The sequence below is a fragment of the Rhinopithecus bieti genome, unplaced genomic scaffold (assembly GCF_001698545.2).
Source record: "Rhinopithecus bieti isolate Rb0 unplaced genomic scaffold, ASM169854v2 scaffold_6907, whole genome shotgun sequence".
Taxonomy (NCBI): domain Eukaryota; kingdom Metazoa; phylum Chordata; class Mammalia; order Primates; family Cercopithecidae; genus Rhinopithecus; species Rhinopithecus bieti.
In genome coordinates this window covers 3192412-3217178 of record NW_016805647.1, presented here as the reverse complement: position 1 = coordinate 3217178, position 24767 = coordinate 3192412, and the positions used below count along the sequence as shown (strand labels likewise).

Sequence of the window (24767 nt, the reverse complement as noted above, 5' to 3'; positions counted from 1 at the left end):
TTTCTGAGATGCAGTTTCACTCTTGTTGCCCAGGCTGGAGTGCAGTGGCGCAATCTCGGTTCACTGCAACCTCTGCCTCCTGGGTTCAAGTGATTCTCCTGCTTCAGCCTCTAAAGTAGCTGGGATTACAGGTGCCCGCCACCACGCCCAGCTAATTTTTTTTTTTTTTTTTTTTTTTTTTTTTGTATTTTTGTAGAGATGGGGTTTCACCATGTTGGCCAAGCTGGTCTTGAACTCCTGACCTCAGGTGATCCACCCATCTCAGCCTCCCAAAGTGCTGGATTACAGGCATGAGCCACTGTGCCTGGCCGTAAATAGCTTTTAATCTATCAAAATTGTCATAGATTTGAGTAGTCATCTTATTTTTTGTAATTAAGTGAATATCTGAATAATGGCTTTAGATGAGGATAAACAGAAATGGAATCAGAAAATATAGTATAACCTATTTCAGTTAACAGATATTACGGAATAATTGGCATGTTCCAAGTGGTGGGGACATAAAGAGGCAGTTAATAAATTAGTTCCATTTAACATGGACTCCAAGTAGAAAAGAATCCCAACTTCCTAGGCATGACAGAAAGGAGAATTTTAGCTCCTCATAAATGCTTAAACTGAAAACTTGGCTTATTTTACATTGTACAGGGCTTGTTAAATAAATAAAATAGTCACAATAGGTGGCATACTTTAAGAACTTGCATTTTGTCTTCTTTATTCAAAGAATATGCCCCTACCCCGACCCCGATCTTATCCTCACCACAATGTCACTGCTTCAGTTTTCTCTCTCACCTGGAATATTATAACAGCTTGTTAACTGACGTCCCTGACTCCAGCATCTAGAAGCCACCCATCCTTTCATTGTTGCCAAAATGGTCCTTCTAAAACACAAATCTGAGCTATAACTTAAAAGCTCATTCAACAGGTTTTTGTTTTTGTTTTTTGAGACAGAGTCTTGCTCTGTCACCCAGGCTGGAGTACAGTGGCACAATCTTGGCTCACTGCAACCTCCACCTCCTGGGTTTAAGCGATTCTCCTGCCTCAGCCTCCCTAGTAGCTGGGATTACAAGTGCATGCCACCATGCCCAGCTAATTTTTGTATTTTTAGTAGAGACAGGGTTTTGCCATCTTGGCCAGGCTGGTCTCGAACTCCTGACCTCAGGTGATCTGCCCGCTTCGGCCTCCCAAAGTGCCGGCATTACAAGCATGAGCCACCATGCCCGGTCAATTGTTCTTGATTTAGTTTGGATATTTTGTCCCTGCCCAAATCTCATGTCAAACTGTAAGCCCCAACATCGGAGGTGGGGCCTGGTGGGAGGTGTTTAGGTCATGGGGGTGGATTCCTCATGGTGTGGTTCTGTCCTTGAGATAGTTGAGTTCTGGTTGCAATAAAAGTGGGACATCCCCCTCCCCACACTGCCATGTGCTCGCTCTGGCTTTGCCTTCCACCATTAGTAAAAGCTCCCTGAGGCCTCCCCAGAAGCCAAGCTATGCAGCAACATGTTTATATAGCCTGCAGAACTGTGAGCCAATGAAACCTCTTTTCTTTATAAATAACCCAGTCTTAGGTATTTCTTTATGGCAATGCAAGAATGGCCTAATACAGTTCTCAATGCTCATAAGGTAAAAATCCAGATCCTTAAGACAGTCTATAAGAGAGAAGCATTCACATCTTCCTCTGTTATGCCTTATCTCTTTCTGCTCCTCTCCTTACACCCTACAATCTAGCCATTTAACTACTTTTTTTTGTTTGTTTTTGTTCTTTTTTGAGATGGAGTCTCGCTCCGTCGCCCAGGCTGGAGTGCAGTGGCGCGATCTTGGTTCACTGCAACCTCTGCCTCCCAGGTTCAAGCGATTCTCCTGCCTCAGCCTCCTGAGTAGCTGGCACTACAAGCGCCAGCCACCACACCCAGCTAATTTTTGTATTTTTAGTAGTGACGGGGTTTCACCATATTGGCCAGGCTGGTCTCTAACTCCTGACCTGATGATCCACCTGCCTCTGCCTCCCAAAGTGCTGGGATTATAGGCGTGAGTCACTATGCCTGGCCTTAACTATTTTTTAATTCCTTGACCATACTTTTTTTTTTTTTTTCTTAACTTCTGGCCCTACACTAATCAGTTTTCACTGCTAGCCATTCTTAAGGTTTCAGCTTAGACATCACTTCATTTGGAAGCCTTCGTTTGGAAGTCTGTCCTTTATTCATCCATTTACCCAATAGCTATAGAGCAGCCCATGTTAGACATGTTAGGTTCAAGGGAGGTTATAGAGATTTCCAACCTCCAATCCCCTCAGTCTAGGTTGGGGTCCCTCTGTACTTTATTCCTCCAAAGTAATAATTCTTTATTGGTCTATATGTTCACACAACTGTAACACTCAATGGTAGAATCCCCATCAACTGAACCAATGACTAGTGCTTAATCATGACTTGATAGTTAGAATTTGAATAAATGGATGGATAAAGAAGATCAGTCTATCAGGTGACCTCATGTTGAGACCTACAAGTTAGCCTTAGTTCTATTATTCTTGCCTCTATCCTCGTTTTTCTCTCTGTAGTCTACGATTACATTTTTTTTTTTTGAGATAGAGTCTCGCTCTGTCACCAGGCTGGAGTGCAGTGGCACGATCTTGGCTCACTGCAACCTCTGCCTCCCAAGTTCAAGTGATTCTCCTGCCTCAGCCTCCTGAGTAGCTGGGACTACAGGTGCGCACCACCACACCCAGCTAATTTTTGTATTTTAGTAGAGATGGGGTTTCACCATGTTGGCCAGGGTGGTCTCGATCTCTTGAACTCATGATCCGCCTGCCTCGGCCTCCCAAAGTGCTGGGATTACAGGCGTGAGCCACTGCGCCTAGCCTAGGATTACAATTTTAACTCTTTCTGCCCCAGAATCCCAAAGTGATTGTGGCATAATTTCCTATGTGGTTTTACAACAAAAAGAGAACTTTCTTTAAGTATGGAAAGCACTTTCCAAAGAAAAAAAGGAAGAGATATTCTGGAAGTTTTGTTTTTAAGCATCAAATTATTACCCTCCAGACCAGGGTAAGAATCCTGTACATGAGCCACAATGTTAGTCTGATTTTGAAATTTTTGCTTTGTACAAAGAAACCTGTCACAGGCAGAAAGGGTAGACTGAGAGGGTAAAAGAGGCCTGGTTGACCATGTACTCTAACAGGTATGCTAAAGTGCAGCACCTCCACTAGATTCCCGTATTTGGATTAGCATGTAGAGAGCAGACAGATCCAGTTTAACAACATATGAAGTCACAAGAGACAAATGTACTAATCCAGAATAGCAATATATTAATTTATAATAAAAATATAAAGTAGCTTGGGTCTCATGTTCTCTTGCTGCTGTCAATCTACATAGGAAGCTAAGGTATAATCTGAAACTGGCTTTCCCAGCCTGAAATCAGAGCCAAGAGGAAGTCAAGTGGATTATTATGATGGCTAAAGGTATGATTAGCATCATAGTCATGACATATATACTGAATACTTCATTTTGCTTTTTAAATTTAAAAAGTAAAGCATATATCTGTTTCAGTTTTAAGTCACAAATAAGCTGAAAGTAAAAAGCTTCTGCCTTTTATAACCAAGTACTCTGGATTAGTTGGAAGCTTGGTAGTTACTACCCATCAGAGTTCGCTTGGTCACAGGAGTTTAGCAGCTAAAAGGATACTACTTGGCTTAGAAAAGGAGAAAAGAGGCAGCAGACAGCTGGCACATGGGAATTACTTCAAAAAGGCGGAGATAGGTGAGCTGATGAATCTAAAATCATGTAGGAGACACAGGCACAGGAGTCACCTGCTACCTATTCCCAAGATCATTAAATTAAATAGTATTACAGAGGTAAAAGTGCCCATTAGGGATCATGTAGTTCAGTCTCTCACATGTAAGAATGACTTGCTCAATGACGTAAACAAGTTTGCAGTCTGGCTGGGACTAGAACCCAGTTTAGTGCTCTGAAATTACACCATACTTCTTCTTTCCTATTTTTTATCAGGATTTGGAAGCCACAATCCAGGGTCTCAAATGAAGCTTTGAAGAAGGGCCAAAGGAGAACGGGAAGAGTATTAGCGAGACAAGTGTGAAAACAATATGCCTCAGTGACACTGGTCCTGACAGGTGGCTCTACTAAAAGATCTCCATGGTCTCACTCTCTAGACTCAAATATTAACAGAGCCAAGTCATTTAATTATCTGAACTTCAGTTTTCTCATAAATAAAATGTATCTGAAAATAATTATACCTTGTTCAGAGTTACCAGAAGATAAAATGAAAATCTGTGTGTAAAGGAATATTAAATAAATATTGGTTTTTCCTATTTGCCATGAGTAAGAAACATTATCTTAGTCCGAATTTTTAACATTTGCATACTAATGACCAGAAGGTAGGAAAGAAGGAGGAAATAGTATGATTAGAAAGAGAACAGGCTTACACACAGAGAACAACTTGTTTTGTGAAATGAATTGAGTAACCACATTTTTTCCACATTGCATCACTTGCTCCTTAGCCAGGACACTGAGACTGCCGGCCAACCTCTGCTGTTATAGAAAGCACTTTTGTAGGACTTACTGAGGGTGTAAAGTGTGGGAGGAAACACTTGTTAGAGGGAATAACCTAACTGCTGGAATGATGACTGAAGCACCTAGTCTGGAAATGTCACCTGGAAGGCCTCTCTGTACCTTCTGAGCCTGGTCCTCTGACCATCTTCTGTTGAAAATCTAAGGACTCCAGAGACACACAGAAGAGAGGAAAACAGCAAACTTCTCTGGAAGCATCAGCCACAGAGTGAGTCATATTTCTTATCAGCAAGGTTTGCTGCCAGAAAGGAATGCATATCCAGCAACCTGGACACAAAGACTGTCAGCTCTGTTGGCTCTGGAGAACTACCTAACTGCTCTAGATTTATTAGTCAAAAGAACAGTGAATTCCCTGGACATGAAAATGAGAAAATTAACCTATTAACTGAATAAAGCCCAGAGCACCAAGGCTTATCCTATTTTAGCCTCAAGTAACAAAAATGACTCTGCTATCAGTTCCAGCACACCTCTCTTCTTGCTGCTTCCATAGAGCTATTACCTCACAGTGCTTCCTCACAATGGATTTACCATACTGACCCCAGGGTACTTGTTTCTTGCATCACAGAGAGGAGTGGCACTTTCCTGAGCCAAGAAAAGTGTGTTTCCCTTTCATTCTGCCCCAGGATCTCTCCACCTCAGTGCGACTATCCTAATCCAAGCAATCTCATTTCTTCCTTGTCCATAATTACCACTGTACAACTCATTCTCCACAGACCAGCTCAAGTTATTTTTTTAGATAATAGCTTTATTGACATAAGTTACATACCACAAATTCACCCTACATTTTAGTGTTTTCTAAGATATTCACAGAGTTGTGCAAACATCACCCCTATCTAATTTTAAAACATTTTCATTATCCTCAAAAGAAACCCCAATAGCAGTCATTTCCCTTTTTCCCTCCCCCAGCCACTGGCAACCACGAATCTACTTCTGTCTATATGTTTTTGCCAGTTCTGGACATTTCATATAAATGTAATCATCAGTGATTATCTTTTGTGACTGGCTTTTTCATTTAGCATGTTATTAAGATACATCTATATTGTAGAATGTATTAGTACTTTATTCCTTTTTTATTGCCAATTAGATTTTGTCCTATAGTTATACCACATTTTATTTATCCATTTATCAGATGATGAACATTTGGGTTGTTTTATCTTTTTGGCTACTATAAATAATGCTGCCATCAATGTTCATTATGTGTTTTTGTGTGGACATGTTTTCTATTCTCTTGGGTATATATCTATGAGTGGAATTACTGGGTCACATGGTAACTCTTTAACGTTTTGAGTAACATCCAAACTGTTTTCTAAAGTGGTTGTAGCATTTTCCAATCTCACCAGTAATGTTAGAGGGTTCCAGTTTTTCCACATCCTCAGCAACATTTGTTATTATCCGTCTTTTGCTTATAGCTGTATCCATGGGTGTGAAGTGGTATTTCACTGTGGCTTTGATTTGCCTTTCCCTAATGACAAACGATATTGAGCATCTTAAGTGCTTATTGGCTATTTGTGTATGTTATCTGGAGAAATATCTATCCAAATCCTTTGCTAATTTTTAAATTGGGTTGTCTTTTTTATTGAGTTATAAGTGTTCTTTTATATTCTGGATACAAGTCCAAGTGACTTTTTTAAAGTAAATCAAATCTTGTCACTTCCCTGGCTTAGTACCTTCTCATGGTTCCCTAACATGTTTAGAATAAAATCCAATATTCCAACTCTGGTTTACAAGGTCCTACATGATTTGGCGCCTGCCCACTTCTCCAACATCATCTTGTACTGCCTGCTTTTGTTTGAGACAGAGTCTTTCTCTGTCACCCAGGCTGCAGTGTATTGGTGCGATCTTGGCTCACTGCAACCTCTGCTTCTTGGGTTCAAGTGATTCTCCTGCCTCAGCCTCCTGAGTAGCTGAGATTACAGGCACGTACCACCACACCCTGCTAATTTTTGTATTTTTAGTAGAGATGGGGCTTCACCATGTTGGCCAGGGTGGTCTCAAACTCCTGACTTAGGTGATCCACCTGCTTCAGCCTCCCAAAGTGCTGGGATTACAGATGTGAGCCACTGCACCCAGCCCCTTGTACCACTTTCTTGCTCAGGCAATGCATTCTAGCCAGAGCAGTCTGCTTTCTGCCCTTGGAACATAATAAACTCACTCATGTCTCAGCATCATTATATGAGTTGTTCCTTCTGCCTGGTTGGAAGTCTCTTTCCTTGGATGACTCCTTCTCATCATTCAGGTCTCAATTCAAGTATCAACTTTTCAGACAAATTTCTTGAAAAGAAATTCTACCTAAACAAGTTTCCCCTCTACAAAGAATTTTTGTGAATGATAAATATGTTCATTGTTTTCACTGTGGTAATGGTTTCATGGATGTATATAGATGTCAAAACTTTTCAAATTGTATACTTTAAATGCATGCCATTTATCTTATGTCAATTATATTTCAATAGAGCTGTTAAACAAAAAAAAAAACCCTTTACAATTATACCTTCACTATCACTATCCCATCATACTTTATTTCCTTAGGAGAAATTATTTTATTTCTGTCTATAAAAATTATCTACATGAAATTATCTTATTTCTTGATTTAAATGTTTACCATCTGTTTCAGCCAACTAGAATGGAAAGGTCATGAGCACAGCAATGTTGTTCATTTTTGTCACTTGTGTATTCTCAGCTTGGCTTACAATTAGGTGCTCAATAAATATTTGGCTAATTGAATGAATGAATTCAACAGAGGTTTAGAAAAGAGATCCTCAGACAATAAGAAGGGGGACTTTTCATTCCCTCAGATTCACCAGTACTTTTTAGACTTAAGAGGATGAGATTATTATTATTATCTTTACTAAAAGCAGCTACCTCGAAATCTATTCTGGATCTTTTCCACTGTCATCATCTGTATCATTTTACTGTTCATTTAGTCTGTGGCACTATTCTAGTACTTTATATATACTCTCTCATTGGTAGTGGTTAGTTTTATAATAATAGTATTATAATAATGATAATATAGCATATTGTAATAATCATAGTATGTTATAGTTATAATATAGAATATAATGGCAGCAGTAATACAATAAAAATTTGTTTAGCACTTGCTAGTCATCAGATGTAAGCATTTTACCCATGTAATCTCATTTATTCCTCACAATAACTTCATGAAGTAGGTTTTCTACTTCATGATGTGGAATTTGTAGTTTAAGGAACTACACAACTGATAAAAGGCAGAGACGGGCCTCAAACCCATGTCTATCTTACTTCAAAGCTTGTTCTTTTTATCATCCTGCTACAGTGCTTCTCAACTATTTTCACAATACAGTGTTACTCCAGCTCTTATCCAAAGCCCCTAAGGTCAGAGGAAGGTGTGTGCCTTGGGAATACTAGTACTCAAACTTTGAAATGGATTAGGGACAAAAGTAAGAGAGATGAAAAGCTAGTTGCCTGAGAATAAACCAGGATATGTAGAGCAAGGAATTATTACTTTATCCCAAATGCCACATGCGGCTTCATTTAACACTTAATACTTACTGTTTCTAATTGCTCCCTGGTAGACCTGGCTTGTTACCTAAGTTGCTGGCCCTTTCTCCTCCCCTGCATACTAGTGAAGTACACTGGTGAAGACATGATCATGACAGACCTGGGTAATCTGCCTTATCATCTGGGTCATGATTTCAAGAGCATGTAGATGGGCCTTTACCTTTGGTGCCAGGAGGCTGTAGGTTGTCTCCAGTCAAGGAACACCAGCCCACAGGGAAGATGTCCCGGGAGTCGAAGCGGCACCAGTAGTCAAAGGCCCCTCGCCACCCATCAAAAGTGACAAGCACCTCTGAGCCCCGAACCTCCCCAATAGTGGCTGGGCAAATGAAATGAGGGTTCTTCCTGTCCACAGCTTCTAGCTTCATTCCCATTTTGAAGAAGTTGTGGGAAGGCGATGGTGGCTCCTAGATAAGAAACAGAAATATACACACCTAGACACAAAAAGAGGCCATTATGCCAATAGACTACTATCTCATTTGGATGATTAAAAAGTGACTGCTATATAAGATTTATAATGGATATATAGCCTTTCTTTTAAATTACAGTATTACTTTATTTAAAGTATTTAAAATATTTAATTTAAAATATTTTATTTAAAAATTTAAAATATTTAAATATTTAAAGTATTACTTAACTAATCCTAACATTTTGACAACTTTGCTTCAGCTTTTTAAAAAAGGAAATAAAAGGTTGCAGATAAAGTTGAATCTCCCTTTGTGCCCTTCCCATATTCCATTCCCCCTCTACCTACCATGGAGGTAACAGCTACCCATGCATGTTTTATATTTTACTATATACGTACATAGCCATTTGCCTACTTTTAAATTTTATATAAATTGTAGTATACTGCATATATCATTGTACAATTTGCTTTTTTGTTCCACAGTATGCTTTTGAAATTTGCCCATGTTGATACATTTTAACTCGTAATAGTATTTCAAGTTCATTTTAACTCATAATAGTATTTCATTGTATGTATATATCAAAATTTATTCATTCTCCTTTGGACACTTAAAGTTCTTCCCAATTGTTTACTAATTTTTTTTTTTTCTTTTTTCTGAGACGGAGTCTCGCTCTGTCACCCAGGCTGGAGTGCAGTGGTGTGATCTCCACTCACTGCAAGCTCTGCCTCCCGGGTTCACACCATTCTCCTGTCTCAGCTTCCCGAGTAGCTGGGACTACAGGCGCCGACCACCACACCTGGCTAATTTTCTTTTTTTGTATTTTTAGTAGAGATGGGGTTTCACCGTGTTAGCCAGGATGGTTTCGATCTCCTGACCTCGTGATCCACCCGTCTTGGCCTCCCAAAGTGCTGGGATTACAGGCGTGAGCCACAGCACCCAGCCCAATTGTTTACTATTTTAAAAGAGTTTTAACCAACAGTCTTGCACTTCTTTGTACGCATGTGGAAAGGTTTCNCCACCTCGCCCAGCTAGTTTTTGTATTTTTAGTAGAGACGGGGTTTCACCGTGTTAGCCAGGATGGTCTCGATCTCCTGACCTCGTGATCCGCCCATCTCGGCCTCCCAAAGTGCTGGGATTACAGGCTTGAGCCACTGCGCCCGGCCGGGAAGGTTTCTTTAGGTTATACAACTAGGTGTAGAATTCCTGGGTTATAAGGCAGATATATACATCTTCTGCTTTATCAAATATTGTTAATTTGTCTTCCAAAGGGGTTTAACATTGTATACTTTCACCAGAAGTGTGGACAGTTCCTGGGTGCTAATTTGTAATGCAGTTACACAGATCAAGTTTCAAAAACTGTGTTGTACATTCTATTCTGTTCCCTTAATCTTACTGCCTGATCCTGTAACAATAACATAGTCTTATTAAATGGATATCTGATAGGAAAAGTCCCCCTACTTTGTCATTCTTCAATATTGTTTTTGCTGTTCATTCTCCATCTTTCATATACATTTCAATTAGTTTTTCAAGTTCCATATACAAACCCTATTAGGATTCTGACTGGAATTACAATGAATTTACAGATGAATTTGGGTGGAAATAACCTTTATTATATACTATCAAGCCTTCCCATCCATAAACATGATAGTCTTTTCCATTTGCTAAGATTTCGTTCTTTCTTTCTTTTTTGGAGAAAGGGTCTGGCTCTGTCACCCAGGCTGGAGTGCAGTGGTGTAATCTTGGCTCACAGCAACCTCTGCCTCCCAGGGTCAAGTGATCCTCCTACCTCAGCCTCCCAAGTAGCTGGGATTACAGGCACATGCCACCACACTAGGCTTATTTTTGTATTTTTTGTAGAGATGGGGTTTTACCATGTTGCCCAAGTTGGTCTCAAACTCCTGACCTCAAGTGATCCGTACACCTCGGCCTCCCAAAAAGTGCTGGGATTATAGGCATGAGCCACCGTGCCTGGCCAAGATTTCTTTAATGCAGATTTCTTCAACATACATTTAAAAATTTCCTCTATAAATATCTCATGCTTTTTCACTAACATTGTTTTCTAGGCAAATTATAATTCCATTGCTATCATAAGTGGCATTTTAAAAATTTATTTTCAAATCATTCAAATTTAACTGTTACTTTAAATGCAAATAAAGTGATTTTTAAAAATTGACCAACTTATTCGATACTGATTATTAGCTTATGCTGACTGACATACAAATTCTTGTGTGCTTGATTGTTACAAATTCTTTGTGTGCTTGACTGTTAAGAGATAAATCTTAAAATATTCCTCAGTGATTTATGGATTTTCCAATTTCGCCATGTACTCTTGTCAAATTTTACTCTATTATACTTTAAGATTACATTTTCTAGGAGCATGTACATTTATGACTGTTTTGTCTGCCTGGAGAACTGTACTTTATCATTAGACAGTGACCTCTTTAATGTGTTTTATTTATTTATTTTTAGAAACAGGGTCTTGCTGTGTCACCCAGGCTGGAGTGCAATGGTGCAAACACAGCTCCCTGCAGCCTCTGCAGCCTCAACCTTGTGAGCTTAAGTGATTCTTCCACCTCAGCCTCCCAAGTAGCAGAGACTACAGGCACATGCCACCACTCGCAGCTAATTTTTAAATTTTTTCTAGAGATGGGGTCTTGCTAAGGGTGGCCCAAGATGGTCTCAAATTCCTGGACTCAATGCTTTTAGCATCATTTAGACTTTTAGTATCAAAGTCTTGTGTGATTTCCGTATAGTTTATACCAGCTTTATTTTGATAAAAGTTCATCTGACACATCTTTCATATTCTTTTATTTTTTTAAAATTAAAAAATTTGTTTTCCATCATCCCCATTCTCTGTAGATATTCTTTTACTTTCAACATTTTTGTCATTATGTTTAGTGTCTCTTATACATAGCATATAGCTAGATTTTTTAAAATCTGATCTATGTATGATTATCATTTCTTGTGATAATTAATGTATCTGAATTTATTACAACTATCTTATTGTCTATGTTTTTATTTAATTTCAATTTCCAAAGTTCTTTTTTTCTCCTTTTCAATCAACTGAGTTTTCTTCTATTTTCCTCCTCCACTGATCCAGAAGTTAAACATTCTACTTGGAGTCTTGGCAGATCCCTTTAAGATTTTGACTGCATAGCTGGCATAGCAAAGTCTAAAACTCATCTTTATTTCTAGTCCCAAAGAATACAATAACTACTCCTGAGTTACATAGGTGCTAGGTAATTCAGAAGCAGGATGCTCTTAGTGTTGAGACTTAACTAGCAGCATAGGCAAACCTAATTCAATACACTTTACAGTAACTTTTACTCCATTAGAAAATTCAACAGATAGACTCACTGCCTCACTTCTTGAGAAGCAAGAACAAATACAGGTTTTGGGTCCCTGTTCTGCCACTTACTAGCAACGTGATCTTGAGCAAGCTCCCAATTCAAAAGTATTTGTTTCCTTAACTTTTAAATGGAAATACTAATTCTTAGTTCATAAAGTTAGCTGTGGGTATTATATGAGATAGTATATATAAATTCCCAAACATATTGTAGGCAGTAAAAATAGTCTCCTTTTCTCTGTTTAGAACATGAACTCTACAGAACTCCAAGATCTATAATAAGAATAGCTCCTTTAGATTTGTATTACATTTCATATATTCCACTAATAATACATTTTAACTTCTTAACAACCCCGACAGGTAGACAGAGATTACTGGCAGCTGGGACCATATAATCTAATATATGGGACTTTATAGTCTAATATATTCCTCTGGGGATAATTGCTGCTTCATAAGCTACTAAAAAATCCTTCTGAACTAATTTCTGAGAAGGCATCTTTAGGCCATAAGTAAATGTGGACATCAATGGCTCAATATTTAACCTTAAGCAGCTGGGAGCTGGTGATATATGAGGGTTAGCGTACCTTGTGGAAAATCCTGATGGGAGCCATCTCTGCTCCATTTAACGTCTTCAAAAGGAACATGGGCCATGAAGATGCATTCAGCCGAAATCCTGCAGCAAGCATAATGGGCAACAGATTTAAAATGTTTCAAAAATGAATGGTGATATCAAGTTCTGCCTTTGCAATCCAGCTACTCCTATGCTGTGATAGTTACAGAATCACAGACTGTTAAGAAAGGACTTAAGGGTTGAAAAGAAGAAACACCTCATTAGACAGATGAAGAAAATGAGGCACATAAGAGAGAATGTAACTTGTCCAAGGTAATGCTGTAAATAGTGGGACAGAGTCTCCAAACCAAGTTTCCTAAGACAAGTATTACAGAACACACAACATAATACCTAGAAAACTTTCCTTGAAAAATCCAAAAATGATGTGATAGGATTAACGAATACTTAGAGATGATCTGGACAGTAGAGTATGAAAGGGGATCTAATAATCTCTTAAGAAGAAACCAAACATGTCAATTGCTAAACCCAATATATAAGTAAATAATTTTGGTTCCTCTCAATATAAACTAACTCACTACTTCTCTATCACTTTCTGTCTTGCACACATACACACACCGAGTACAAAATACTTTTTGAAGTTCATTGTTTACTTAAACAACTAAGGACCAAGGAATGACATTGGAGAGGATCGTCCTATCCAAAAATCTTCATTTTGCATTAAGAGTAAAAAGAAGCTCTTTAAGAGCATCAAATTCCCCTAGACCAAGAGTGTATATGTGTCTATGTCCCAAGTTAGGCCAGTTGTCTTCTGACATGAGATTGACATGGGAGAAGAAAATCTTTCTTTGTCTGAGAACATGCTCATAAGGATGTTCGTGGTTTGGGCACTGCTACATGGAGAACAGAACTGAGAATAAAGCCAAAGTAAGGCATGGAATGGAGAGACATAAGTGTTTTTAAAACCCTGTACTCAGACACTCAACACCACATAAATCCTTGGACTTCTTGGTTATATAAGTTAATAATTCCTGCCTCCTCCTTTTTTCCCTCTCTAACCTGGTTTGAGCTGGGTTTTTAACTGCTACTCTTCTTTTGACTGTGGTTTTAAAAAATTAAATCCCTCCAGAAATTCAGGCGTGGTGTGTATGTGGGAAAACAACTCTCCTTAGGTCAGGGAGGGCTGAAGCAAGCCAAACCCAGAGCAGCTTTGCCATGAGTGGTTTGGTACACCTACGGATTAAGATAAAGCAAGGCACTACTGTTTTAGAGAAGTGGTCTGTACACCTTGGTATAGGGAGGCCTGCACAATTAGAAAATTCAGGTTTCATGCCTATAGTTATCAATGAGTAGAGTGCCTAGCCATGTAATTCCCAATTCCATTTTTGAGGTAGGGGTTACTGAGAGGTTTCTATCTCATCTGAAGCTTAAGGAGCTAAAAAATCCTCTCAGTTCTGGAAATCATTATAATATTATCATAATAGTTAATATATATTGAATGCCTACCATGTAGTAAACATTTTATATGTCATTTCTTACTCAATATTTGAAATAATAACATGGGCAGGCACTATTATTATCCTTACTCTATAGATGATATAAAATGAAAACTCAGAGAAGCAGCTTGTCTAGGATCATGCTAGTAAATGGTGGAGAAAGATTTCAATATATGGTGGTTGGATAACAAAGTTTGTGGTTCTTTACTACATTTCACTACCAGCAGAATCCTTCAAGAGTACAGGGACAAAGCAGAATATTATGAACCCAAGACATTGCTAAGATATCTTATTCCTCAACCCATTAGGTGAAGTGGGACTCTATCCCTTCAAATTCAAGTATATCCGTAATTTATCTCAATATTCTTGGGCAATCACAGATAGTAGATAATTTTAACATTGAAAGGGACCTCAGAGGCCATGAAGTACAAAGATCTTACACTGCAGATGACAAAACTGCCAAGTCAAGAGGCTACGAAACCTGTTCATGGTCACACAAGCCAATCTTATAGTGTCAGGCTGGAACCCCAAGACTTCTTATTTGTTTCTCTTTTATTACACTATGTTTATTACACTGTTTTATTACATTATGTTGCCTCCAAAAGTTAACATTTATTGTACACATATCATGAGCCAGCTCCTTGTGCTAAGCATTTGCAGTGGATCACTACTACTATTTCGAATCAGATACTAGAAGAGTAGCACTGTTTCTGGGGCCAGACTGCCTGAGTTTAAATTCAGCTTTGCTGCTTACCAGGTATATAACTTTTAGAAAATTACAAAACCTCTCTCTAGCTTCAGTTTCCTCAACAACAGCGTGGGATAAGAATCAATGGGCTGTTCTAAGGATTAAATAAGCTAATACACACAAATGACTTAAAACACTGCCTGGCATATAGGCAGGAGTTTAAATACTGGCTATTATTTTTATAACTATAGATGAAAAAACTGAGGCTTAGAGAAATTAAGTAAAATATCCAAAGTGAGTAAGTTAGTAAATGGCAGAGTCAGGATATGAACCCAACTACTTTGTCTCCAGAGCTTTCATAACTAATCATCACATTAGTATCTTCAAATATTTTATCACTCAGTCCTACCACACTGTCTCTAGGTAAGAAGAGTTGGAGTCATAAACTTGTGAAAGAGAGAAAATAAGGAAGATAAAAACAGTAATTTGAGGCTATATTCAAATTAGGCAATGACCTAGGGTGTCTATAAGGAAAAGGACAGGTGGGTAAGAGGAAATCCTAACCTCTAAATGTAGAGTACCTCAGTGATCAGTCATTGCTTCTGTCTTCTTCTTGGCCCCCACTTTCTTCCTGTTAAATGATGACTGTCAATTTATATATCTAGCCCAAACCTCTGCTCTGGGTTTCATGTTCACATATCCAACTACCTCAGTCTATAACTCTACTTGGATGTCTAAGAAATCATAAAATGAGTAAGTATAAGACAGTACTCTTGATTCTACTATTCCCTCCAAACTTGTTCTTTCCTCCAGTTAGCCCATCTCAGTTTAACAGGTGGCACCCCCTACTAAACCCAGGTGCTCAGACCAAAAAGACCAGAAGTAATCCTTGATTTTTCCCTTTCTATCACCCACCAAACCCAATTAATCAGCAAGTCGTGATGGCTTTCCTGCTTAATATATGCTAGATCAACCCACATGTCACCATCTCTACTGCTATATTACCCTATCTAAGCCAGAGTCAAACCTTGCCTAGACAATTGCAACAGCCTTCTAACTGGACCTCAGGCCTCCACTTTTGCAGCCAGAATAATATGTTTAGTTTTTAAAAATATAAATCAGGTCACATTACCTTATGCTTAAATTTCACAACACAAAATAGATCTAAACTCTTTATTATTCATGTTTACAAGGCTTACATGATCTGGACCTTGCTTACTCCTCATTATTCATCTCTTACCACTCCCTTGTACCCCCCTTCATTGGTCTTTCTGTTCTCAAATATACCAAGCTGTTTCCCTCTGCCTCAAACACCTTTTAATCAACTCTTTACAGTTAGTTATTTGCTGAGACATCACTTCCTCAGAAAGGTGTTCCTTGACTACCCAAAACAGCCTCCTAAATCTAACCTGCTTCCTTCTTATTTACTCCTAGCCCTTATCACCATCTGAATTTTCTTTTTAAAAAGTTTAATGTGTATGTCTTCTCCAACTAGAAGATCCTTGATAGTTTTATTGAATTAAGGAAAAAACCCTCCATTTATTAAATGAGTGCCAAAAACTGATGAATGCTTTATCATGTTATTCTACTTAATCCACAAAAACCATACAGGGCAGAATTTATTAATGATCTTGCAGGTGAGGCCCCTGAAACTCAACGTTAAAAGTCAAGGTAAAACAACTTACCAGTAGTCACACAACTAAGGTAGTGAGTGGCTAAGTTAATATTACAAAGTCAGATCTCTTTTAATTCCAAACACAGGCTGCAAGTGCTCTGTGTTTAACAAGGATTTATTTTTTAAAACTTCATAAAGAACCACTTCTAAAGTGCTTCTAGGTGCTCCCAAGACTATGCGATCACTGGATAAGCTAGGGTCCATCTATTTAAACTGGCTAACTGATGAAACTGGATTTAAGTGTGGAGCAGCAGGCCGGGCACAGTGGCTTTCACCTGTAATCCCAGCATTTTGGGAGACTGAGGCAGGAGGATCACTTCAGCCCAGAATTTAAAGACCAGCCTAGGCAACATAGTGAGACCTTGTTTCTACAAAAAAATAGAAAAAATTAGACAGGTGTGGTGGTGTGTGCTTGTATTCCCAGCTACGTGGGAGGCTCATGCAGGATTACTGCTGTAGCCTAGGGATGTCGAGGCTGCAGTGAGCTATGATTGTGCCACTGCATTCCAGCTTGAGTGACACAGCGAGACTCTGCCTCAATACATACATACACACATGTGGAGCAGCAGGACTATAATATAATTATAGTCCATGCCCTCTCGTGGCAGGTAACAGAACAGCATTCACACCAGGAATTGATCAGTGACAGAAACATACAAAGGATTCCTTTCAAGTCACTGTATATACTAGAGCATGTGACCAAATTTGCTAGGTAAGCAGTTTACACTGAGATCCTGACTCACTTGACCAGGGGCCTCAATAGAGGCTAACTTCTACTCTAGTTCAGTGACTCTCAAACTTGGACACTGGAATCCCCTGGGGAACATTAAAGAATACATCAGATCCACTCCCAGAAATTCTTATTTAACTGATCTGAAGTTAAGGCCTAGACCCTGAAAATTTTAAGAGCTCCCTAGGTAATTTTAACAGGTAGCCAAGTTTGAGAACTATGCTCTAGACAGTTCTCTTTAGAAGAAACAATCACAATATTAAGTAGAAGAATCAGTCAGTAATAATAGGGAGCTGCGAGGAGAAGAGTGGTAGCTTTGAGATAACTGAGGAGAATCATTCTACTCTACTACATGCTTTGTCCTTGGAGGACTCCTCTGCAAGGGAGTAACATCCCTTATGAGAACAGAACACACATATGTATACATATACACCATACAAGATTTTAATGGAAAAGGATGCTCTTCTAGAGCAATGTTTTCCAAATAAAGACCAGTTGTGTCAGAATCTCAGGACAGCCATTTTGCCACGCAGAATCCCAAGCCCCATTACCTAGAGCTTCTGATTCAGCAACTCTAGAAAGAAGTCCAGAGGAGGCCTGAGGAACATGAACACACACACATATGTACAATTATATAATTTTATTTTTTAAATTTTATTTTGAAGTTATAAACCTAGAGAAAATAGCAAAAACTATATAATGAACAACTATGTACCCTTCAACTAGATTCAACAACTATTACCATTTTCCCACATCTGCTTCTCATCTACATATATTAATACTTCCACCCCTGAACTATGTGAAAGTTGGAGATGTTATGACACTTCACCCCTAAATACATCAGTATATTTGAAAAAAGACATTCCCCTACAAAATTGCAGTATTATCACACTCAGGAAATTTAATTAAAAATATTCTTATTTGTCCCTAAAATGTTCTTTAAAACTGTTTGATTTTTTTTTTTTTTGAGGCGGAGTCTCGCTCTGTCGCCCGGACTGGAGTGCAGTGGCCGGATCTCAGCTCACTGCAAGCTCCGCCTCCCGGGTTTACGCCATTCTCCTGCCTCAGCCTCCCGAGTAGCTGGGACTACAGGCGCCCGCCACCTCGCCCGGCTAGTTTTTTTTTTTGTATTTTAGTAGAGACGGGGTTTCACTGTGTTAGCCAGGATGGTCTCGATCTCCTGACCTCGTGATCCGCCCGTCTCAGCCTCCCAAAGTGCTGGGATTACAGGCTTGAGCCACCGCGCCCGGCCAAAACTGTTTGATTTTAAATACAGGATCCAATCAAGAATTACATACTGCATTTGGTTGTCATGTTTCTTCAGTCTCCTTTAATGTAGAATTAATGTAGAATAGTCCTGTTGCCCTTTGTTTGCTTTGTATGACACTGACATTTTGAAGAGTCTGGATTATATTTTACAGAATGTCCCATAGTTTGGACTTCTTCTGATTGTCTCCTCATAATTACATTCATGCTAAAGAGCTTATTTATTTATTTATTTATTTAGAGACAGGGTCTTGCTCTGTTGCCCAGGCTGGTGTGCAGTGGTGCAAGGTTCACAGCATCCTTCAACTCCTGGGCTCAGGCGATCCTCCTGAGCAGCTAGGACTAAAGGTGTGCACCACCACACCTGTCCAATTTTTCTATTTTTTGTAGTGATGGTGGGCTTGCTATATTGCCCAGGCTGGTCTTGAATTTCTGGCCTCAAGTAATCATCCCGCCTCAGCCTCCCAAAATGCTGGCTAGGATTACAGGCATAAGCTGCTAGGCCTGGCCTGCTAAAGAGATTTGATAAAAAATACTATACAGGTGATGTGGAGTATTTCTCATTGCAATACTGCAGGAGGCACATAATGTCAGTTTGTCTAATTATTGAAGATACAAAATTTGATCACGTTAAGAGGTGACTGACAGTGTTCTTCACTGTAACTTCCCTTTGTAATTAATAGGCAATCAGTGGAGAGAAACTTTGAGACTGTGAATATTCTATTCCTCAGTATGTTTTTTTACCTAATGGTTTTAGCATTTATTGGTTACCCTTGCCTGACTCAATTATTTAAATAGTTGCAAAAAAGTAATTTTCTCTCATTCTTTCCACATATTTTTTTGAGACAGGGTTTCGCTTTGTCCCCCAGGCTGAAATTCAGTGTCAAGATCTCAGCTTACTGCAGCCTCAACTTCCCAGGCTCAGTCGATTCTTCCATTTCAGCCTCCTGAGTAGCTGGCACCACAGGTACGTGTCATCACACCCAGATAATTTTTGCATTTTTTTGTAGGAACAGAGTTTCACCATGTTGCCCAGGCTGGTCTCAAACTCCTGGACTCATGTGATCCACCCATCTTGGCCTCCCAAAGTGCTGGGATTACAGGTGTGAGCCACTGTGCCCGGCCTCCTTCTTTCTATATTTATTGGCTGGCATTCTGTAAAGGAGATTTCTTCCCTCCAACTTTAATTTTTTTTTTTTTTTTTTTTTGGAGGAGGGTCTTACTCTGTCACCCAGGCTGGAGTGCAATAGCATGATCATGGCTCACTTCAGCCTCGACCTCCCAGACTCAACGGGATACTCCCACCTCAGCCTCCCAAGTAGCTGGGACCACAGGTGTGTGTCACACCATGTCCAGCTCATTTTTAATGTTTTCTGGTAGAGATGGGGGTCTTGCCATGTTGTTCAGGCTGGTCTCGAACTCCTAGGTTCAAGAGGTCCTCCTGCCTCTGCCTCCCGAAGTGTTGGGATTACAGGTGTATCAGGTGATTTTCAGAAACCAAACTCAAGGTGTCCTCATTGCTATTGAGATGTAATTGCTTCTAGGCCTTTTCAATGAACAGTGCTTGGAAACCCATATGTATATACAAATACATATACAAGTCATATGTTACTTATATGTATTACTTGAATAGGATGCATACATATATTTTAAAGGCCAGAGTAGATACGGATACTCTCCAATTCAAATCCAATACTATAGGGTTCTTCCTCATCTTTTTCCATATTAGAATCTCATTTATTCATTCACTCTATTTTCAGTATCAGAAAATTAGTCTCAGATGGCCATGCCAAAACCACAAACATTATTAAGAAGTCAGAATTTCTTTGCAGTCCATGTTTTCCTTAGAATATGCCCCATATTAAAGGTATACTGTGAAGGTTCTATATTAAAAATTTATTTGAATTAATAGTTTTTTCAATGTGGTTATGATATCCATTTGATTCAGTTTCGTTTGTTTCTAACCAATTTTAGAGTTTGCTTTATTCATCTTTTTTAGTTTAATTTTATTTATTAAGTAAAATATTTAATTCAAAAGTCAAAAGAATATTAAAAGGTATTCTCAAAAGCCTCATTCTTATCCCGGTACTTTCTAACTTATTCCAAGGCATGCCTAATGGGTGACCTTTTCATTATTTTTTGGCTTGATATTCCTGTGTTTCTTTTTACAAAAATAAATTTAAAATATATAATCTCATGTGTTATATATGTGTGTATATGTATATACATACATATTTCCCCTTCTCTTTCTCAAAAGTTAGCGTATTATATATACTTTTTGCAATTTTCTTTTTTCACATTAATGATATATCTTAGAAATCACTCCATATTAGTTTATAGAGCTCTTCCTCATTCTATTTTATGGTTGAATGGTACTTCATTGTGTGAATGTACTATATTACATTCAATCAATCTCTTAATGTTGCAAAAAAAAATAACCATGTGTATGTTGCTTTATTTTTGTGGAAGAATATCTTTAAAATCAAATTCCTGAAGTGGGATCCCTGGGTCAACTAATAAATGCATATGTGGCTTTTCTCAGATACTGCTGAATCGTATGCCCTCCCTCTCCAGTGTGAATTGTACCATTCTGCATGTTCCCAGCAAAAAAAAATGAGAACGCTTATTTCCCCACAGCCTTGCTATCTCCTCAAGCTTTTGAATTTTTGTCAATCTGGTAAGAAAGAACATCTCAGTGTGGTTTTAATCTGCACTTATTTTATTAAGGGTGGTGTGTATTTTCATATGTCTGAGGACCATTTGTGTATCTTCTGTCAACTGTTCATGCCTTAAGATCATTTTTCTATAAGTTTTAGTCTTTAAAAATTTTTCTATTTATGAGTGTTCTTTATGAATTAGGGAGATTTATCTGTGCTTTACGTTGCAAATATTTTCTCCAATTTATCATTTGTCTTTTATCTTTGCTTGGAGTATTTTTTTTCTCTAAAAATGTTTTACAAGTAAAATTTATCGGTCTATCTAGACTTAGACCACCCCAAGTTTATAAAGGAATTTGTTTTCCTAGTACTCATATAGTCATTTTTTTTTACATTTTGATCTCTAACGCATGTGCAGTTTATTCTGACATATGCTGTGATATATGGATTCAATTGTATCTTTTCCTAATGGCTATCAACTTATCCCAATGTCACTTATGAAAAAGTCAATTTTATCCAATTTAATATGCCAACTATCACGGACTGAATCTCCATCTCCCAAATTAATATGTTGAAGTCCTAATCCCCAATATAACTGTACCTGGAGACAGGGTTGTTAGGAGATGATGAAGGTTAAGTGAAGTCATGGGGTACAGCCCTAATTTGACAGAACTATGGCCTTATAAGAAGCGGAAGAACTCTCTCCCTCTCCCTCCACTTCTCTCCCTTCCTTCTTCCCTCTCCTGTGAGAACACAGTGAGAAGGCAGCCATAAGGTGGCTGTCTGCAAGCAAGAAGAGGACCCTCACTAGAAACCAATCCCTGCCAGAATCTTGACCTTGGACTTTCTAGCCTTTAGAACTATGAGAAAAAAAAATTCTGTTGTTTAAGCCAGACAGTCTGTGGTATTTCACTGACAGCCCCAGCAAACTACGACACTACTTTTATCATATAGCAGATTTTCATATACAGTCAGATCTATCTCTGGATTTGCTATTTACTTTACACTGCTCAGCCTGTCTATTCACATGCCAGTTCCATATAATTTTAATTATAGAGGTTTTAAAGTATGTTTTAATACCTAACGGGCTTACTCTCTGCACATTGCTCTTTTAGGAGTTCCTAGCTATTTTTGAATGATTATATGTACCTACAAATTTTATTATATTTACCTACAAATTTTCCTCATTGCTTTGCAGAGATCTATTTTTTCCATGTTATCATTTTCTTCCTGCTTGAAGGACTTCACTTAACACTTCTTGTAGTACTGATATGCTTGTGATTAATTCTCTAAGCTTTTGTATATGTCTGCAAACGTCTTCATTTCATTTTTATTTTTGAAAGACATTCTTGCTTGGTATAGAATTCTAGCTTAACAACTTCTTTTCCTTTTAGAACTTAAAAATGCTGCTCCACTGTATTCTGGCTTGCACTGTTTCTGACGAGAAGTTGCTGTCATTCTTTGATCTTCTGTATATCACATGCTTGTTTTTCTCTCGCTGCTCTTAAGATTTTTCTCTTTATCATGGGTTTTCAGCAATTTGATGATGATGTGCCTTGTGTGGTTTATTTCATATTCCTCCTGCTTGGGGTTCATTGAGCTTCTCTGATTTGTGAAGTTATAATTTTCATAGTATTCGAAAATTTTTCAAGCATTATTTTTCTAATAACTACTTATGTGCTCCCTATCTCTCCTTCAGGACTCCAGTTATATATGTTATAGGCTACGTGAGGTTGTTCCATGGCTCACTGATGCTTTCTTTTTCAGTTCTTTTTCTCTCTCTGTTTCATTTGGATAGTTTATACTGCTGTTTTTAAGTATGCTGATCTTCCTCCTGCAGCAATTCCAGCAGTAATATGTTGTGGATCATTCAGTTTATTCTTCACTTGAGATATTATATTGTATTTTCTACCTCTAGAAGTTCAATTTGTTTAAATCTAAATCCTATATTTCTATACTCATAATTTCCTCTATTTTCTTGAACATATGCAATATAAACAACTGCTTTAATGCCGTTGCCTATTAATTCTATAATCTGTGTGATTTCTGGATTCTTATTATAATTGGTTTTTCTTTTGCTTGTTTGCATGCCTGGTAATTTTTTATTGCGGTAAAATATGTATCAAATTTACAGTTTTAATCATTTTAAAGTGTACAGTTCTGTGACATTAAGTGTATTCACATTATTGGGCAACTATCACCACCATCCATCTCCAGAACATTTTCATTTTCCCCAGCTGAAACTCTGTACCTATTACTAACCTCTTCACTTCCTCCTCCCCGAGATCCTGGCAATTACTATTGTACTTTCTGTCTCTATAAATTTGCTTTCTCTAGATATCTCATCTAAGTGAAATCATACAATATTTGTGCTTTTATAACTGGCTTATTTCACTTAGCATGTCTTCAAGGTTCACCTATGTTTTAGCATGTGTTACAATTTCCTTCCTCTTTAAGGCTGAATAATATTCCCATTGCATCTCTCTCTCTTCCCCACCCTACTCTCTTTCTGTGTGTACATATGTGTGAACATTTTCTTTATCCATTCTTCGGACACTTGAGTGGCTTCCACCTTTTGGCTATTGTGACTAATGCTGCTAAACATGGGTATTCAACTATCTGCCCAAGTTCCTGCTTTCAGTCCTTCTGAGTATATACCCAGAAATGGAACTGCTGAATCATAGAATTCTACTTTTACTTTATTATTATTATTATACTTTAAGTACTAGAGTACATGTGCACAACGTGTAAGTTTGTTACATATGTATACATGTACCATGTTGGTGACAGGCCCCGGTGTGTGATGTTCCTCTTACTGTGTCCAAATGCTCATTGTTCAATTCCCACCTATGAGTGAGAACATGTGGTGTTTGGTTTTTTGTCCTTATGATAGTTTGCTGAGAATGATGGTTTCCAGCTTCATCCATGTCCCTACAAAGGACATGCACTCATTCATTTTTATGGCTGCACAGCATTCCATAGTGTATATGTGCCACGTTTTCTTAATCTAGTCTGTCACTGATGGACATTTGGGTTGGTTCCAAGTCTTTGCTATTGGGAATAGTGCTGCAATAAATATACGTGTGCATGTGTCTTTATAGCAGCATGATTTATAATCCTTTGGGTATATACCCAGTAATGGGATGGCTGGGTCAAACAGTATTTCTAGTTCTAGACCCTTGAGGAATCACCACACTCTCTTCCACAATGGTTGAACTAGTTTACAGTCCCACCAACAGTGTAAAAGTGTTCCTATTTTTCCACATCCTCTCCAGCAACTGTTGTTTCCTGACTTTTTAATGATTACCATTCTAACTGGTGTGAGATGGTATCTCATTGTGGTTTTGATTTGCATTTCTCTGATGACCAGTGATGATGACCATTTTTTCATATGTCTGTTGACTGCATAAATGTCTTCTTTTGAGAAGTGTCTGTTCATATCCTTTGCCCACTTTTTGATGGGGTTGTTTTCTTCTTGTAAATTTGTTTGAGTTCTTTGTAGGTTCTGGATATTAGCCCTGTGTCAGATGGCAGATTGCGAAAATTTTCTCCCATTCTGTAGGTTGCCTGTTCACTCTGATGATAGTTTCTTTTGCTGTGCAGAAGCTCTGTAATTTAATTAGATCCCGTTTGTCAATTTTGGCTATTGTTGACATTGCTTTTGGTGTTTTAGACATGAAGGCCTTCCCCATGCCTATGGCCTGAATGGTATTGCCTAGGTTTTCTTCTAGGGTTTTTATGGTTTTAGGTCTAACATTTAAGTCTTTAATCCATTTTGAATTAATTTTTGTATAAGGTGTAAGGAAGGTATTCAGTTTCAGCTTTCTAC

At 38.3% G+C, this 24767-nt stretch overlaps 1 protein-coding gene across 17 annotated transcripts in view; it reads right to left on the bottom strand.

Annotated features, from left to right (window-relative positions):
• Positions 1–24767, bottom strand: part of SCMH1 (Scm polycomb group protein homolog 1) — a 234045-nt gene that overhangs the window by 107495 nt on the left and 101783 nt on the right. For all 17 annotated transcript variants that reach the window (XM_017873241.1, XM_017873244.1, XM_017873245.1 and 14 more), the window contains 2 exons: positions 12443–12531; positions 8269–8512 (listed from right to left, as the gene is read on the bottom strand). In XM_017873241.1, coding sequence (XP_017728730.1) covers positions 8269–8512; positions 12443–12531 — 333 coding nt within the window. The remainder of the gene's footprint in view (positions 1–8268; positions 8513–12442; positions 12532–24767) is intronic.